The 20,406-nt window shown below is 31.5% G+C and overlaps 2 protein-coding genes across 2 annotated transcripts in view; one reads left to right on the forward strand and one right to left on the reverse strand.

Moving 5' to 3' along the window:
* cbarpb (CACN subunit beta associated regulatory protein b) overlaps nucleotides 1-8,813 on the reverse strand; it is a 30,520-nt gene extending 21,707 nt beyond the window's left edge. The window contains 3 exon segments of the mRNA XM_051095280.1: nucleotides 1,838-1,983; nucleotides 5,607-5,683; nucleotides 8,662-8,813. Coding sequence (XP_050951237.1) covers nucleotides 1,838-1,983; nucleotides 5,607-5,657 — 197 coding nt within the window. The 5' untranslated portion in view covers nucleotides 5,658-5,683; nucleotides 8,662-8,813.
* Nucleotides 8,814-13,133: 4,320 nt separating this feature from the next.
* On the forward strand, nucleotides 13,134-19,979 carry atp5f1d (ATP synthase F1 subunit delta). Its single transcript, XM_051095299.1, has 5 exons — nucleotides 13,134-13,384; nucleotides 14,776-14,929; nucleotides 18,036-18,124; nucleotides 19,201-19,336; nucleotides 19,849-19,979. The coding sequence occupies exons 1-4, from the start codon at nucleotides 13,271-13,273 to the stop codon at nucleotides 19,321-19,323; spliced, it is 480 nt and encodes a 159-aa protein (XP_050951256.1). The 5' UTR covers nucleotides 13,134-13,270; the 3' UTR covers nucleotides 19,324-19,336; nucleotides 19,849-19,979.
* Nucleotides 19,980-20,406: the final 427 nt, after the last annotated feature.

Raw genomic sequence — 20,406 nt, forward strand, 5'->3', positions numbered from 1 at the left:
CTCAATATTTACATATTTCCTTATTTTATCTGTGCTATTTTTCTTTAATTGTGCCATTTTTGGAAAACATGTTTTGTGATGTGTTTTAAGTAAATTCTTCTAATTGTAAAACACATCTTGTGTGAAAGCATCCTAACCTTAACCTCATGCAGTCTTATCATTTGGTGCGACCATCTGTCACGCAGTGCAACCAATTATGGAAATAAACCTAAAAATCCAAAACTGTATTATTAATATCAATCACTGACATGAGTTAGAAATAAAAAATAGGAGTAAAAATAATCCTGGAATAAATAAATAAAGAAATAAATGATAAATAAATACATACATCCATAAAAGTAGACTGCTCTGAAAAGGTAAATAAATAAAGATAATAAAAATATTACTTTATGTACATAAATATATACATCTACAATGAAAACTTAATTTTATAAACCATTACTGTGCTATTATTACTGCACTGTAATTAAAATTGAAACTAAGTATTAAAGTTGTTTTTGTTTGGTAGCTGAAATAATGCTGATATAATTATTGCATTTCATGTTAATTAAATGCAATAATTAATGTTTACTTAATGTTTACTTATAAAAAATTGGAAATTTTGCCTTGAATTGAAATGAAATTAAGCTGAAATATTAAAAAATAAATTAAATATATATATATATATATATATATATATATATATATATATATATATATATATATATATATATATTATACACAATAAATAAATTCATAATAATAATAAAATATCTAACTATTACTACTACTAACTTAAGGTATATTTAAGTTGCACCACATGACATTTTTTTTGGAACAAAGAAAAAAGTGGGACACAAATCTAAATTGAATTATTGTTAGAATCCCTAAAATAATCTAAAAAAAAAAAAATCTAATCTAAAAAATTAAATGAAAAAAAAAAAATATATATAGCTAAAATAAACCACAATAAAATATAAATATTACACGAAAATTACAAAAAAAAAAAAAAAAAAAAAAATTAAAATGTTGACTTGCAGTGCTTAAAATGACTAAAATTAAAATAAGAATGGAAATAAATAAATAAATAAATAAATAAATAAATAAAATGATTAATAAATACTATAATAGTATATAAATTCTGAAATAAAATAAAATAAAACATAACTGACAATTACTACTTCTAACTTAAAATATTATGCATATGAAGGTAATATATTGTTTTAAATATATATTTAGGTTGCACCACATGACATGTTTTTAAGGAACAAAAAACAAAGTGGGTCAAAAATCTAGAATATTGTTAGAATCCCTATAATAATCTAAAATAATATATATATATATAGCTGAAATAAAATATGAATATTAAATGAAAATTACATAAAATAAATAAATAAAATATTTTAAATATATTTTAGATTGCACCACATGACATTTTTTAGAGACAAAGACAGTTGAAATGTTGCTAAAATCTAAAAAGAAAAAAAAAATCTAAAAAAATTAAATAAAGCTAAAATAAAATACAATAAAATTGTAATATAAAGGTAATATATATATATATATATATATATATATATATATATATATATATATATATATATATATATATATACATATATATATATATATATATATATATATATATATTATATATACGTATATATACATATATATATATATATAAACATATAAATAAATATATATATATATATATATATTTCAGTTACACCACATGACATTTTTAGGGACTGAAACAGATGAAATATGTATTATAATGATTGGTTGACTGAAATGTTCTTTCCGAACCAACTATGTTCAGGGGCCTGTGAATGCGTAAGTTGTGAGGGATTGCTTTTACCATGCATGGCGTCTGTCCCCTTCACAACAGCGGCGACAGACAATCAGAAGGACAGAGAGCAGGACCAGCGTCCCTCCGACAAAGATGGACAAGAGGACCAGCAGGAGGACATAGCCATTCTGTGTCCCTGATGACAGTGGGACGTCCTACATAAACACCAGAGAAAGAAACAAACCAGTCACAATGGAAATTCCTTCTCCGAGTAAATCCGCATGACTTCAATTTTCACATTATACTGGTTTCTCCAATTTCATTGTTCAACTTTTTCAGGCCTCAAACCCAAAAAAACCCTTAAGTGCTACCATTTTACTGACATAGACATAAACCAGAGACATTTTTTTGCATAAAAGCCCTTTGTTCAAGTAATATTACATAAAGCCAATTTTCTGGAGAAGAGGACCTTCAGGTGTGGGGGCTTTTGTGTCTGAGTTGAGATGTTAAGTACAGTGTTCACTACGCCAAAGACGAGTTTAGAAAGATCTAAAGGCGGAGATTTTCAGAGACAAGAATGGAAAAGACAGAAGGTTCCTTCCTGAAAGACATCAAAGCACAAAGGCATACAACACCTCTCGCCCCGCCACCTGCTTAATTGTCATCTTCGTTCATGTAAATGAAGAGACGTTCAATGGTAAGAATGCTAAATAAGAGCATAAGAACAAGGCCTGAATGAGCCTTTGGGCCATAGATGAAACACCTTACAATTACTCTTACATTATACAGTGTTTCAATTGGTGGAGCCGAACATCCTAATCACCAACCATTGTTCAGGTGAAGATGTGGAAAGAGTTATTCAGATTAGGTCTATTGCTTTGTTAATGAAAGAGTTTGCAAGACTGATTTCCCTTCATTAAACAATAAATGGTAAGAAGCTATTTATCACCAAGTCTGCCATTAACCTATAGCTTGGCAAGAGCAAAGGATGTTCTCGATCGAGAAACTGGAAACTCTTTCATGGACAGTAGCATCATCGTGAAGGTCTTAAGAAGTAGTAAGGCTAACTTGGTTTCAGAATATACAGCAAAATGCACAAAACAGTAACTTTCACTCTTTAAAGTTTACATTCTGAGTTTTATATTTTCATTGATGTTTTGTAAGGCTGGGTAAAAAAAATATAGATTTCTCGATTTGAACTTAATGAACTTAACATTTTAGTGCGCCTCCCATCCAAGAAATTGCAATAAGCTTTATGCTTTGTTACTTTTGATATGAATCAAAGTCTCAGATTTCAAATTCTGCCCATTTTATTACAGTATTCAAACAATAAATGCCATTTTGGTGCTGTTTAATGTGGAATGACAGATCGCTGTACAGCGCTTCACGTGAACTGATCGTCTCCTCTACTTTTCAGGTCGAAATAAATGAATGAACATCCGAAAATATGTTAAAAGAAAGAGTACAGCTCACCGAAATCCGTATCCTGTCTCATGTAATCGCTCAATCAGTGTTTCAATCGCGGAAAGACGTTAGTATAACAGCATATAAACAGCTAATGTCACCTCAGAAAAAAACATTTGGTGACCATAAAACCGTTAGTCAGCTAGAAAAATATACTCCAGAGGGGAGTATTTTGCTAACCCTGGTGAAAAAAACAGCATATGCTGGTTAGGTATGCTTTGGTGCTGGTTTAAACTGGTCCTTTGCTGGTTTATGCTGGTCCTTAGCTAGTTTACGCTGGTCCTTTGCTGGTTTAAACTGGTCCTTGACCAGCAACATGACCAGCATAAACCAGCTAAGGACCAGCTTAAACCAGCATCAAAACATACCTACCAGCATATGCTGTTTTTTTCACCAGGGTTGGTTTCGAAACTCAAAGAGGTGCGCGCGTTTACTAGTAGTTCGCTTGACTTCAAGTTCGCAACAACACAAGCTTGTTTCTCCAAAGACGTTATGTTTTCTACTAAACGTCTTTCATGTTTACGTTTTACGTGGCGTGAGAACAAAATAAAGCTACGCTAAATCCGATCTGACCGTTCAGACTGAAACGGATTTCCAGAAATGCGATTCAAATGGGATTCCAAACCACATATGACTGTAGTTCGAAACGGATTTGCACAAATCGGATTTCATGTAGTTTGTTCAGACTATCTAAATATGATCGGATTTCAATCGGATTTGCACAAAAGGAACCCAGAATTATATGCTGATCTGAAGAACCATTAATCTCCAAAAAACATATTGAAACTCAAGAAATCCATACAATCATGTCAAAATGTTTTGTTAGGAAATCTAAAAATATGCAACATCTAAATTAACTGCTTTTATTCAAGACAACAACATTATTTCAGGTTATTAAAAAAAATCAAAATGAACATATAGAATTAGAATTAAGTTGAAATCCAGTAATTTTCAAATTTCGCATGATCTGCACTGCAAAATGCTTTTCTTACTTAGATTTTTTGTCGTTTCCAGCCAAAATATCTAAAAATTCTTAAATCAAGAAGGATTTTCTAGACAAGCGAAAATGATTGTCTTGTTTTCAGAAAAAAAACAAGTCAAAATTAAGTGAGTTTTTGCTTGAAACAAATAAAAGATTATTTTGCTTACCATTGGGGTAAGCAAAAAAATCTCGTTTTCTGCTTAAAATTCACCCAATAATTATAATTTTGCCTAATAATGCACTAAATTCTGTAAAGCAGTTTGTCTGTTTAGGGCTATTGTAGAAATATGGCAGCGCAAAAGAGCGATTTCCATGTATTTGCTCATTCTAAGGTAATAAAAACATAACGGTGCATCTTGTAAGGACTTTATACACCTCTGAAAACATAGTTGTGTATATTATATTGCAAAAATTATCTTAGAGTGGTACTTAAAATTTGTTCGGCTGAAATATCAAGAGGTTATTTTCAGTACAGGTTTTTGGCTAAATGAAATTTAGAATGTTTTTTGCCATTTTAGTTTCTAATTCTGCCATCATTTCCTCACCCTCATGTTGTTCCAAACCTGTATGACTTTCTTTCACTAAGTTACAATATGGGTTCAGAAGACTCAAATACACACTCTAAAAACTGCTGGGTTAAATACAACCCAGTGCTGGGTAAAATATGGACATACCTAGCAACTGGGTTGTTTTGACCCAACGGTTGGGTTACTACCCAAAAGGTTGGGTTAAACATTTAAACATTTAACCCAACCGCTGGGTCAAAACAACCCAATCGCTGGGTATGTCCATATTTTACCCAGCGTTAGGTTGTTTTTAACCCAGCAGTTTTTAGAGTGTAGCGCATGAGTCATACTGACCACGTTTATGATAATTTTATGATGCTTTTTCATCAGCGTTTTTTATGGTTCATTCCCAATTGTTGTAATTGCATGGAAACGAGCAGCTAGGACATTCTTCAAAGGTTCTCTTTTTAAGCCAAACTACATGATGGTTTAGAACTACATGATGGTGAAAAAATAATACATTTTGTGGTAAACTATCTATTTACAAAGCTCAGAATCACATAACATCCTGGAATTAGTCGCTATTCTGTAATAAACGTCTCTATTCTAATCTAATCTAATGATGCTGCTTATGCCGGTAATTGAAGTTCCTGACAGTAACTCTGGGTTGTGATGCTCTATCACATCGTCTGACGGCGCGATGGATTCGGTCTAACTCGGAGTTCTCTCGCAAGGGCTAATTTGCTTAGATCTTGCGGTGGATCCAATTACGAGGGACGCAGAACAGGATATTTTCAATTGGCATGTCTGGAGATAGCGCTGCAAAAGAGAGGGAATGGGCGTAATGAAAGTAACCAGCACAGGAAGGAGAGGCACATGTACTTACGGTGGGGTAAGTTCTGTTCTGGTTTGTCCATATGGCAGACTCATTGCTCATGGTCCAAGCCAGAGAGAGTGTCCCCCCTGAGGAAGACATTACAGGAAGTCAGGCAGCTGCTTTGAAGCCGGTTATGGCACTAAAGAAGGATTTGAATTCACAAGGAACATAAAACAAATGCATCCTTGAGCAGTTTCCTTTGAATGATTGCGAAATATGCAGCTTTTGTGCAAAAATATTGTTCCCCAATATGTTTGAATGTAACTCTTGTACATGCAAACACACACTTACGCAATCCTGTGACAAAATGTCACCCTTTCCCCCCAAAAATCCTTTTTCATTTCCTCTTTCATCCGGTGGCTGAGGCCCGGCAGCATACGCTCCCCTCAATACCATAAACGCCACAGCTCTCTGCATAAACCGCAAAAACCCCCTCTCTCTCACTCCTGCACTCACCTCCCAAGCAGTCCTCGTTTCTTTAATGCTGCGACGCTGCCTTTTCTCCCATTATCTGAAGGCAGCGTGCATTTGCGTGCAAGGGATGCAGAGATAGCAGCGTGTTTGAAGGCTCGGACTGCAAAGCTTTCAGCTCTTGCTGCATACTCATCCAGCTTCTGCCCACCTACCTGTTTTCATAGCTTCTCTCTCTCTTTCTCCATCTCAGGGTCTTTAGTGATCATTTAAGCTCATTTTTTTGTGTCTTGGATGCATAATGCTGCTGTAGTGTTCGCAGAGACGTCTAAAGTACTGCGTTATTAGGTACAGTTATTAAAATAAATCAACAGAGACTCATTTGAACCGTTCCGGACTGTTCTTTCAGATTTAATGGAGTTGCCAGATTTCCTTTTTAATTACTTTGTCACTTTCAATTCACTTGTGATTTATTTGGTCGGTGTAGCTTAAGTAGTCAGGTTGATTCGGTTATAGTTTGACTTAAATAAAACTAGTTAGTTTGTGTTATTCCATTTTAGGTTACCTGAATTACGTATTTTACAGTCTCTGACAACCAACAGTTCAGCTATCGTGAACATTATGCAACATATGCTCTTTTCATGCCTGCCAGACACTGCGGAGGTGTATCACATACAAAAATCTCTCCATAAGCACTTTTTATAGATTTTTTATGTAATTTTTAAAACATAATTTACATTTGAACCTAAAACAAACTGGCATCCTCTTGTGTAATTACTAGTTAGTAATACAAAACCAACAATTATCTTTTTTTCAGACTCATTATCCATTAAGTTCTAGTTATTTCAACAATGATGAAGAATACTTTATTTCTACTGGTAACAAATTTCATTTTATTTCAGTTGGAAAAATGTCATTCTTTTGTTCAAATATATAATTAATTCAGACAATTACTCAAAACTCCTGGTATTTATTACATTTTTACTAAAGTATTTATTTTAGTTACTTGTAACTACTGGGGATTTTATAGTTAACAAAAAACTGAAATCTTAAAACAAACAAACAAACACTTGTATCTTGAAATAAAATACATTCTGACTGATCAAAAATGATAGAAAAATCTTTCAAATCTTTTTTTAATTTTTTATTTATTTTTAGCTAATTGCCAAGTTTAAGTTGATTTACTAAAATGACTAAAACTGAAATGAAAATTAATCAAAAGTGTACAAAAAAAAATTCAAAACTTTAACTAAAAATTAAAATGAAAGAAAGAATATATATATATTAAAAACATTAATTCAAATATTAATAAAAAACAAAATTGTATCTCAGTAATAATAGATTAACACTGGTAACTGTTTAAAAAGTTACAATTCTGTATTTTTGCAGTTTTCCTACTAAATGAATAGATACTATTATTACTATTTTGAAATACTGTTGGCAATTAACATTTTTAATTGTACTGGTAATATTTAAATTATAACTATAGAGTAGCTATTCTGAATGTTCATTTAATGTGACGTAAGAAAAACAATTGCAAGATTAAAAAAATATTTCTAGTAATGATTGTGATAATAGTCTCATAGTACTTGTACTATACTGAGAAAAAAAAAACACTTGTATCTTCAAATAAAATACATTCTGACTGATCAAAAATTATAGAAAAATCCTTAAATTCATTTTATTTTTAGGTAGTTGCCAAGTTTAAGTTGATTTACTAAAATGACTAAAGGTGAAATGAAATTTTTGCATTAATAAAAACGTATAATATGTATAATATAAAGTATAATATAAATAAAAGTATAATATAAATATATACAAATATTTATTTATATAAATATAAACAATAAGAAAAATGATTCAAAAAACAATAAAAGTGAAATTTAAAAGCAGAAAATATAAAAACCAAACCGAATTCAAAATAGTAATAAAATTCTAAAATGTCAATAATAAAAAAATAACACTGGTAACTGTTTAAAAAGTTACACTTCTTCAGTTTTGCAGTTTTTCTATACTAAATGAATAGACACTAGTATTACCTTTTTTAATTACTGTTATCAATTAACATATTTTAATTGTACTGGTAAGATTTAAATAAACTGTAAATCAGCTATTCTGCATGTTCATAATATGACATGTAAGAAAATCAATGAACTTGTGAGATTAAAAGATATATTTCTACTAATGATTGCGATAAACAGTAATAAATGAGTACTTAGCTGTACCGGGATAACTGCTATACTGAGATAACTGAGTTAACATTAGAATTAAATGAATAGTTACTAATGACAGATTAGTCCGTATCGAACTACTCACTAGTAATTAAAGAGTATTGGTGATATAAAAATCGATACTAGTTAGTATAAATGAATAAATGTTTAAACCGCTTGCCATAATAGCGATGTGAGCATCAACAGACAGGCGATACAGACCCATACAGATGAATTTAAATCTCATTCCCAAACCAGCAATGTTCAGGCTACTATTTCTAATCGACAGCCGTTTTAAACAAAAGATAATCCATGTCTGTTTTCCAAACAGATGCTCTCCGCATTTCAGACTACCATCATTTCCAATAATAAAGCTCGATGTCATTCTAAGACGCTCTTGACGGAAACAACAGCAGCGTGAATGGCAAGCCGACAAAACTCACCTAACTATAATTCACGTGGTCCATGAGACAAAACGGTCGCGAACGATACCCTGGTCTTCTCTTTAATTTGGGCTTTTAAATCTTTTTGTATTTATGAATGAAGTCCCCCGTTAAACACACCCACTCTCCCATCGCCCAGTGAGAAGCGCAGACCGTGACGTCAAAGTGAGGTGTCTATCACGCCCTCATCCTCTCCTGATGTTATGGAAATGAGGTAATCCCCCATTTCAGTCAGTGCAAAATCCTCAGTAACGGGCATCCCCATGCGGTCTGGGCTCGCTGCAGTTTGGGTTAGCGTATGGATTATGGTGATTAAAAGAAAGCAATAATACTGAGGTGAATTATTATTCAGTTCCACACTGATGCTCACTCTGAAGTAGAAACAATATGAGAATCAATTCCAGTCGTGCCATGAATGTTGAATTGATATTTACTGAGCGCCCCCTCCTGGTCTTAGCCTCCATTACACCCTGATAGTCTTTTTTTTTTTTTTTTTTTTTTTTCAGTATTTACATCAGCAAGTTTATTTTTGAAACAGACTAAAATAAAAATATAAAAAATACAGTTCACTGCACACACTGACTTTTTGTGACAACGTGCCCCAATAGCTTTTATAAGCTATTTAATGGCTTATGAGCAACAGTTAAAAATCGTGAAATGTCCACCGAGGAACATGCATGCATATCATGCATGCCTTTTTTTCCCCCACACTTTCTCATATTTGGTCGTAAACACTCTTCACTGACAAGTGCACTAACTTTGTTGAAAAACTTTGTTGTAGTGGGAATGACATCAGTAACTGCGAAAAGCTGATAGACATCAATATATCCTGTTTTTTTTTGTTCTGTTATTTCCTCTGCTTATGTTTCCATTCATTAAATGATTTTTATGACCACTTTTGTAAATTATAGTTATATTTATTACACTTATTATACTCATATTTGTGTTATATAATATTTATTTATTGCTGTTCTGTTGATGCTCTTTAATATTCTCCTAAAGATATTTGTACAGTATCTTTTTTGTTTCTTGAACAACAACAACAACAACAACAACAATAATAATAATAATAATAATAATAAACTTTGGTGTATATAAAGGTGAATAAATAAATAAATACATGAATGAATGAATGAATGAATAATAAATAAATAAATAAAACATTTTACACTATAAATATTAAAATGTATTTTAATATTTGATCTAAATCTGTGACAAGGCTAAAACAAATATAAAAATGCCAAGACAAATGTTAAAAAATGTAATAATTATGTTAATAAAAAAATAGTCTTTGCATTAAAAATGTAATAAATAATTCAACATTTTCACACAATAAATGTTCCAGTGGTTTACATTTATTTCCCTCCTTGTTTAATATTTTTTTAAAATAAATTTCAAATGTTTAATGATAATGAATATTTTAATGTTTATTTTAATGTTTATTTTAATGCGTACTCTAAATCTGAGATATGACTAAAAATGAATCTATATAAAATGATGAGGCTTGCTCGTTTTATTTTATTTATTTATTTGTGTTTTTTTATTTATTTATATATTTTTTTTGCTGTTCTGTTAATTGTCTTTCATGTTCTCCTAAAGATATTTGTACAGTATCGTTGAAAAAAAAACCTTTTGGGTGTATCAAGGCAAAAATAATCTTTAAAAAATAAACAAATAATAATAATAATAAATAAACACCAGCTGGTTTATGTTTATTTCTCTCCTTGTTTAATCATCATAATAGTTTCAAACATATAATAAAAATGTTATCTTTTTATAATATGGGAAAAGGCTAAACAAATATAAAAATGCATGACAAATGTTGAAAAACTTTTAATAATTATGTAAATAAATAATACCCTTTGAATACAGTTTTTTTTTCACACAATAAATGTTAAAATGGTTTATTTTCATGCTTGTTTAACCATCATAATAATCTTGAACGTGTAATAATAATTCATATTTTAATGTTTATTTTAATGTGTTATCCAAATCTGGGATAAGGCTAAAACAAATCTAAAAATGCAAAGGCTTGCTTGCTGTATTTATTTATTTATTTATTGCTGTACTGTTAATCCTGTTTAATGTTCTCCTAAAGACGTTTGTACAGTATCATTTTCATTTTTTTTTAAATAAATAAATAAATAGTTAACTAAAACTGAAATCTTAAAACAAACAAACAAACACTTGTATCTTGAAATAAAATACATTCTGACTAATCAAAAATGATAGAAAAAGCTTTCAAATATATTTTTTAGATTTTTAATTTATTTTAGTTAATTGTCAAGTTTAAGTTGATTTACTAAAATTACTAAAACTGAAAAGAAAATTAATCAAAAGTACAAAAAATTAAATAAAAAAAATTAAAATGAAATTAAAAATTAAAATGAAAGAATATATATATATATATATATATATATATATAAACATTAATTCAAATATTAATAAAAAACAAAATTGTATCTCAGTAATAATAAATTAACACTGGTAACTGTTTAAAAAGTTACAATTCTTCAGTTTTGCAGTTTTCCTACTAAATGAATAGATACTATTATTACTATTTTGAAATACTCTTGGCAATTAACATTTTTAATTGTACTGGTAATATTTAAATTATAACTATAGAGTAGCTATTCTGAATGGTCATTTAATGTGACATAAGAAAACAATTGTAAGATTTAAAAAAAGTTTCTAGTAATGATTGTGCTAAATAATAGTCTCATAAATACTAAAAGAGTACTTGAACTATATTGAGAAAAAAAAAAAAATTGTCTCTTCAAATAAAATACATTCTGACTGATCAAAAATTATAGAAAAATCCTTAAATTCATTTTATTTTTAGCTAGTTGCCAAGTTTAAGTTGATTTACTAAAATGACTTAAAGTGAAATATAAATTTTGCATTAATAAAAATGTATACAATTATAAAAACAATAAGAAAAATTATTTAAAAAAACAATAAAAATGAAAATAAAAGCAGAAATGTAAATATAAAAACCAAAACTAATTCAAAATATTAATAAAAACTAAAATTGTATCTCAATGATAATAAAATAACACTGGTAACTGTTTAAAAAGTTGCACTTCTTTAGTTTTGCAGTTTTTCTATACTAAATGAATAGACACTAGTATTACCTTTTTAAATTACTGTTAATTGTCTTTTATGTTCTCCTAAAGATATTTGTACAGCATCGTTGGGAAAAAAACAAACAAACAAACAACAAAAAAAAAACCCTTTGGGTGTATCAAGGCAAAAAATAATCATCAAAATATAAACAAATAAATAATAATAATAATAAATAAAACCCAATTAGTTTATGTTTATTTCTCTCCTTGTTTAATCATCATAATAGTTTCAAACATGTACTAAAAATGCTTATTTTTATGTTAAATCTAAATATGGGAAAAGGCTAAAACAAATAAAAAAAATGCATGACAAATGTTGAAAAACTTTTAATAATTATGTAAATAAATAATACCCTTCAATTACAGTTTTTTTTTTTTTTCCACACAATAAATGTTAAAATGGTTTATTTTCATGCTTGTTTAACCACCATAATAATTTCGAACGTGTAATGATAATTCATATTTTAATGTTTATTTTAATGTGTTATCCAAATCTGGGATAAGGCTAAAACAAATCTAAAAATGCAAAGGCTTGCTTGCTGTATTTATTTATTTATTTATTTATTTATTGCTGTTCTGTTAATCCTGTTTAATGTTCTCCTAAAGATGTTTTTTTTTTTTTAATAAATAAGTAAATAAATAAATAACCCTTTCATGTATATAAAGGTAAAAAATAAATAAATAAAACATTGTTCGTCATTTTCACATAATAAATGTTAAAATGTTTTACGTTTATGTGAATAAATAATACCCTTTCGCGTAAAAAATTAAAAATAATTCGTCATTTTCACACAATAAATGTTAAAATGGTTTGTGTTTATTTCCCTCCTTATTTAACCATCATAATAGGTCTGGTTACAAATGTGTAATAATAATTCATGTACTTATAAAATATTTATTTCAATGTCTAAATCTGATATAAGGCTAAAACAATTATATATATAAATGGCATGACAAATCTGTAATTGTGTGAAGAAATCATACCCTTAAAAAAAACCACACACACACACGTCTGGTTTATTATCTTTGTGGGGACTCTCCATAGGCGCAATGGTTTGTATACTGTCCACACTGTATTTTCTATCCCCTTACCCTAAACCTAACCCTTACAGAAAACCTTCTGCATTTTTACTTTCTCAAAAAATCTCATTCTGTATGATTTACAAGCTTTTGTACCCATGGGGACCTCAAGCCGGTCCCCACAATGTCAAAAATTTCAGGTTTTACTATCCTTGTGGGGACATTTGGTCCCCACAATGTAGCAAAAACAAGTACACACACACACACACACACACACACACACACACAAAAAAAAACTACAAGTCCCATCAGCCCCACAGTCCTCGCAAGGCCTGACGGGAAAGGTTGCTCGTGCCCTTGTCCTATCAGCCGCGCACTGTCTGACTGACTGCCTGTGTGGACAGGGAAGCCGAGGCTTGTGCATTATCGTGTTGTAAAGGTCGGGTCGCTTCTCCGTGGTAAAAATGATGGCAGCGAGGTTTCTCTTTCGTCGCGCGGTTCCCGCGCTGAGACACGTCCGCTGTTATGCCGACGCTCCCTCCGCTCAAATGTCCTTCACTTTCGCATCGCCGACACAGGTAACGTTACTGACGCTCCGGGCTCGGGCCTACACACGGTCTGCTAACACGCTAGTGCTAAGCATGGACACCGGCTACCATTATTTTTAACGTTATAAGTTGTAAACATCCCGATGTACGTTCAGGTTGTCATGGATATTTACTCTTTAGTCTAGCTGCAGTTTAATTTGTTTGTGCGCGTGCATGCTATGCGTGCTACTTTTGAGGCTAAACTTGTCAATATATAAAAATACTGTGGTATACATTAATAATTTTGCAGTTGAACTTAATGCATTTAGTGTAACGTTGTAAAATGTTTACACCGTAAATATATAAAACACTTAACGTTAGTTTTTTGTCTTGCAAATCATGGACTCAAGTTTGAATGACTTTAGCAGGCTGTTAGCATTGCTACCGATCACCTTGACTTGTTTTTTTGACACATTAGGGTGTAGATCAGATTTTTACATGTCTTAGGACGGCTTATGAAATGTGTTTCTTATTGTTTGACGTTTTAACCCTCACCATGAAATTTACATCACTGATAATATTGTTATATTAGTGTTATAGTGTTTGGGTAAGCAGCTGTAACACAGCATCTACAGTATTAAACTGCACTGAATTTTTGTTCACACTCATGCAAAACCTGCACATGTTTAAAGTTTTTTTTTTTTTTTTTTTAAATTATCATTATTATTTGTATAGTTAATAATTTATGTTGTTTTTATTTAATATAATTATTTTTTTTGCTAAAAAAGCATGTGATTAGTACAGAAATTTCAGAGTAAATAATGCATGTAAATTATGCATAAATATTAAAGAAATCAAACAGAACATATCTGACAACTGTACTTTTTGGTACTGTGCTTTATTAAACCCATCTCCAGATGGGCATAAAATATAAAATGTTAGATATTAAATAAATTGACGAAATTGCATATTGCAATTTTTGTGCCCCCACATTTTACATTTTTGGACCTTTTTTTATTTTGCATTTTTCTGTAAGCATTGGTTAATTTCTACACCTTCAGCTTTTTTCTTATTTACATGTTTTAAAAGTAATCTTAAAATATCATAAAATGTTTTTTAACATCTTTATTTAGTATCACAACTGATCACACACAACTGGTCTTGTGATTACTGTCACTGTTATAGTTTTATTTTCTTATTTTAATTTGGTTTTTAATGTTTTTCATCATTTTTTCAAGGTACGCTGTCACTGTCTCCCTAGACTCAGGCCCTAGAGTGACCTGAGGTTAAATGTTTTGTTCAAGGGCACCGTGGTCATTGCTAATGCTTTAAGCATTGTTGTCCCGTTGTGGAGTTAAAACTTTTTGAGTTTTATTGCAAGATTTCATATTTACCATTGAACTGTGCATCTGGTGCATTGAAGCTTGTTCTGCCTCTTGCAGGTGTTCTTCAAGGAAGCTAATGTAAAACAGATTGATGTCCCAACACTGACAGGCGCCTTTGGTATCCTCCCAGCCCACGTTCCCACACTGCAGGTGCTCCGGCCTGGCGTAGTCACCGTCTTCAATGACGATGGTTCCTCTACCAAGTATTTCGGTGAGCTCTCTAGTGCTGTTTTACCAAACATTATAATGCTCAATAATAGGCACCCACTTCTTCTGGCTCTGGTTTCATTAGTTTCCTATGGAAGCCTGTTTCCACCACTGAATTAAAAAAAAATGTCTCACAATTTTATTTTATTTCAGAATTGTGAGATATAAACCTGTAGTTGCAAGTTATGAAGTCAGAATTGTGAGAAATAAACTCACTATTCTGATTTTTTTTTTTTTTTTTTCAGTTGCAAGTTTTGTGAGATGTAAAGTCACAATTTTAACGTTTTTTTTTTTTTTTTTTTTTGCTGCGTGATAAACTTCCAATTGTGAGAAATACTGTCAGAATTGTGAGATGATAACTCACTATTCTGTCATTTTTCTAGCAAATGCGAGTTTGTTTCTCTCAATTCTGGCCTTTTTTCCCTCAAAATTACAAGATTATATCTCATAATTCTGATTTTTTTTTTTGTAATTCTGCCTTTTTTTTTTTACAAAATTGAAAAGTCCAGTTTTAAGAGGCAAAAAAGACTGTTCTCAGAATTGCAAGGTTATATCTCAGAATTTTGAATGAATAACTCTCAATTGCATATTATAAAGTCACAATTTCAAGATATAAACTCACAATTCTGAGAAAAAAAAGCCAGAATTTTGACTATATCTTGCAGTTCTGAATTGTGAGTTTATGTCATGTATTTCTGACTTCATTGCTCAGAATTGCAAGTTCATATAACAATTGTGAGGAAAGAATGTCAGAATTACGAGAAAAAAGTCAGATTTGTGAAATGAAAAGTTGCAATTACCTTTTTTAAATTTTTTTATTCAGTGGCAGAAACTTACTTCTATGTTTGAAATTCATAGGGATTTCAGAAAATAATAATAAAAAAAGAAAGGATTGCAGGATTTGAGTCAAAGCAAAAAATAAAATAAAATAAAATTATACATACTCACCATAAAAATAGTCAAGAAAGTTGGCCTAGGGCCCTATGAAATCATTTTATTTTTTCTTTATTTTTTTTTTTCTGGATTCCATTTTTTCCATTTAAATTTTTCTGGACTCTCTTTTTTTAATGATTAAATTACATTTTATTAATTAAAAAGCCAGTCTAATTAATTAACATTGTGAAACGTATACAACTTAACATCAGTTTATTTAAAGTTTAACAAAAAATACATGTTTAGGGCCCTAAGAATTTTTTTTTTTTTCCCTCACCTTCTCTTTTATTGTTACCAAATTCTGTTTAAGCATGTCTAATTACAACTCAAAACTTAATTTAGTAAGGTTTATTTTTTACAGTATTTCAAGTTTTCTGGTTATCTAATAAAGGCATAAAATACTAATTTAATTTCTTTTAATCAATGTTTAATTAAAATTAAACAAACTTTATTTTTTGGCAAACAGAGTTACTATTAAAATTAAAACATGAAAGAACTAATATGTGATTATTCTGTAATAAAATCAAGTTTTAACAATTTTAGTAGTAATAGTAGTAGTGGTATCACATACTTTCTACCAAACAATTAGGCCTGTCAACGATTAATTGCCATTAATTGCATACAAAATAAAAGTTTAAGTTTGCCTAATATATGTGTGTGTACTGTGTGTTATTATCATGTATATATAAATACACACAAATTAATGTGTGTATATATATGAGAAATATGTTATTAATATACAAAATGATTTTATTTATATATAATATAAATTATATAAAAATTATAATAAATACATATGCTTGTAAATATTTCTTAAATATATACATGAATGTGTTTGTATTTATATATACATAATAATTATACACAGTACACACACATATATTAGGCAAACTTAAACTTTTATTTTGTATGCAATTGATCGCGATTAATCGTTGACAGCCCTACAAACAATAGTAATATATGTCTTTGAGTTAAACCAAACTTTTATTTTAACGGGTTGCTGTTAATACCTTTATATTTCTGTGTGTATGATATGACACTAATCTCTCTCAGAAGAAACCGTAAAATGCTGAGGAATAAACTTCAGAGCAGTTCTGGAAACGTTATGTCATGTATTTATGTCCTCATTTGGCGAGACAGCAGGTACTGAAATCACAGTAGCACACAGAGACACATAATTTAAATAGTCTTTTTGCTTAATATTTAAAGATACTAGTCCATATTGTGATTTGAATTAAGTGTAATGTGTAACCTACTTTTGATTAATTCATCCAAATTTTTTATGACTGGATTTCATGACTCTGTCTGCTTTTTCCGCATCACGGAAATCATAGGGCCCTAAAAACGCCAATCAACCAGTGACTTTCCATGAGGATAATTTCAGTGTTATGGGTAGTTTACGATTATTATTCCTTCAGGATAATGCATAGTGTAGTTATTCATTAAGCGAATTTATGGTGGTTATTAATTTATTCCTTTAGGTGAAAAATAGTTCCAGTAGTCTTTATCATTTTTAACAACCATGGAGCAAAGGGTAGGTATCACTTTATGTAGATTTTATCTATCGAAGTGTTACGTTTTATTAGTCCATTATTAGTTCATGATTGTTAATTATTTACTGTTTAAATGTGTATCTTATTTTTATATGACTTGACCTGTTCTGAAACTTTGACATATTTAAAATGAGCTAAAAAGCACATATTTATGTAATTATAGCTTTGGAAATTTTCATAACTTTCTACATTAACCTTTATTTAATTTAAATCCAGTCTGACTGGTAATACCTGACCTGATTAGTTAACATTATATAATTTGGAAGGCGTGCTGTGAAAAGGATAAAATATAATACATGTTAATTATAGAAATACTTGCATGGAGAAATAAAAAGACTTGTAGGTTGTTTCAATCCTCATTTGCACACTTTAAAGAGAGTGATTCAGATTTGTAACATGATTTCCTGTGGTGAATTAAGCCGATTTAAATGTGATCCACCATAAACACTCACAATTGTTCATTTTAGTCAAATACTGCTTCCTTTATTAGACATTAATTTGCTTTGAGAAATTCATCCAGAAGGGGTCAGGCTTGTCCTACAAATGAGAGCATCTTCAAGCATCGACGAATAATACGGCGTACCCCGTGAACTCCCATCCATGCTTGAGCTTTGTGTTTTGCAGTGAGCAGCGGATCAGTCACCGTCAATGCCGACTCTTCAGTGCAGCTGCTGGCGGAGGAGGCCGTTCCTCTGGACAGCCTGGACCTCGCAGTGAGTCTTATCTCAACACAAAGAATAATTGGAAAATCCATTCAAGCATAGCTCGGTTCTTCACTTTTCACAGTCCAATCCGTTTCTGAAGTTTTTTTTTTTTTTTTTTTTGAATTCACTCAGAAATGTCACATTATAAAAGAAAAATGAGTTACGAGTGCCATGTCATAAATGAAATGGACGGGTGTTTTGGGTTTTCGTCATTTTTCTGAAAACAAAGACTGTTGGGATTATAATAGAAGGTTGATTAATGAGGCTAAATCTGCAGTCGTGCCATATTTGAAAGTTCAAAGAACTCTTTCGGAAACGCCCTATTGTCTGTCCTTTGTTGCTGTAGACACTCTTTTATAGGATTATGATTTAAATCTAGCATTTGAAACTATATCAAGCCACCCTTTTATTGTATTCATGCTGTTTATTCTCCACACAACGTCATTAAATAGAAATACAACAGTCTTTGTTTTCTGTTAGTCACCGCTTTCTCAGAACGAGTCGAACGTTCAAAATGACACACCGAAAATGAGCTCATTCCAAAGGGGATGTTCTCAGACATGCCCTTTTTCCGACACGGAATAAAGAGCACTTTCGGGTTCAGTCCACATAAATAGGCCGCTTTTTTATTCTTCCTAGAGATAGCTGTGCTCGGGGGCCTCGCTGGTTAATAAGGAAGGAAAGGTCAGTCACCGTTGAAGTGGTGCAGATGTGTCAAATCCCCACTGAGAGACCTTTAACTCCCAGCAATGTTTGGCCTTTACACTGTGTAATCGCCACTGTGACAAATGTCCTTCACAGGAAAGAGGCCACGTTTATTTGCTCACACTGTTGAGAAAACGGCCGAGCCTGGTCTAGAATGTGGCTCAAGTAGCAGTGGCATTGATTTTTAAGGCAAAGATGAGTTTTCTCACTTATAAGGCGCTTCAAGATATTGAAGTTCTCGGATCCGTACGACACTTGTTCCAATTGATGGCACCTTTTATAATGTCAGCTGTTATAGATTGAATCGGCGCCCGATACATCAGTGTCGAGATTACAGTAAATGTGAACCAAATGTCAGGAGTGCCATGTCTTTTGTACAGGCGGCGAAAGCGAACCTCGAGAAAGCCCAGTCGGAACTGGGGGGCGTTTCAGATGAAGCAGCCCGGGCGGAGGTTCTGATCAGCATAGAGGCAAACGAGGCGATCGTCAAAGCATTGGAGTAAATGATTTGTGTTGGTATGTGCACATTTTAAACGTATCCAGGATCGGGGTTTGTTCACCCAAAAATTTAAATTCTGTCACCCTCATGTCGTTCCCATAAGACACGTTCACCACCTGAACACAAATTAAGACATTTTTGAAAACCAAGAGCTCTCTGACCCTGCATAGACAGAAAGGGTCCTACCACGGACAAGGTCCAAGAAGGTACCAAGAACATCGACAAAATAGTTCATGTTGACATCAGTGGTTCAACCGTAATTTTATGAAGATACGGAAACCTTATGAAGATATGACGTTGTTAATACATTTCTGTGCCTTGAACGTGGCTTTCGGATTTCGTCAAAAATATCTTAATTTGTGTTCTGAAGATGAATGATCGTCTTACAGGTTTGGAACGACATGAGGGTGAGTAATTAATGACAGAATTTTCATTTTTGGGTGAACTATCCCTTTAAATACAGTCTAATTAATGTTGCATATGAATGTACTTATGGCAGTTTATACCAGTTTCTCATTTTGTTTCTCAGTAGGATAATCTGTCGGTGTGAAAAGGTCTCCGGCTTTGTCTGTTCCCCACCCCAGTGAAGTCAGAAACCGCAAGACTTAACTGCTTGCTTTGTACAGTGGATGAAATTAACAATAAATTTATTTGAAATAACACACTGTGTCACTTTAATGTTCTCACAAAATTAATTTAAGCTGTATTTGTGCTATGAATTGGTTTGATGGTATTTACACTATTGTTCATGAGAGAAAGGGGGCAGTATGGTACTGTTTAAACCTAAATGATCTCTGAGCTGTCTGCCAAAGAAACTGGAGCGAATCAACCCTTCTTTATTGTTCAGTCAATGTCACTATTTTTGTACAGAGTGTACTATTTTTATTATTAGCCGTTATGCTAATTGTCAGCCTACTCAAGTTGCCTTCGTGTGCATTTTCTACATCCCCAAAACTGGTAAACAATTGGCTTAAGGCACTCGCAAGCCAGCAACAGAGATGGAAATATAGCTAGTCTATGCTGCCAGAAGAAACATCCTACAGATGGTGGACATTGTGGTGTAAAAGTCTAGAATTTCCCTAAGTAC

Source organism: Labeo rohita, chromosome 22, assembly GCF_022985175.1.
Source record: "Labeo rohita strain BAU-BD-2019 chromosome 22, IGBB_LRoh.1.0, whole genome shotgun sequence".
Lineage (NCBI taxonomy): Eukaryota > Metazoa > Chordata > Actinopteri > Cypriniformes > Cyprinidae > Labeo > Labeo rohita.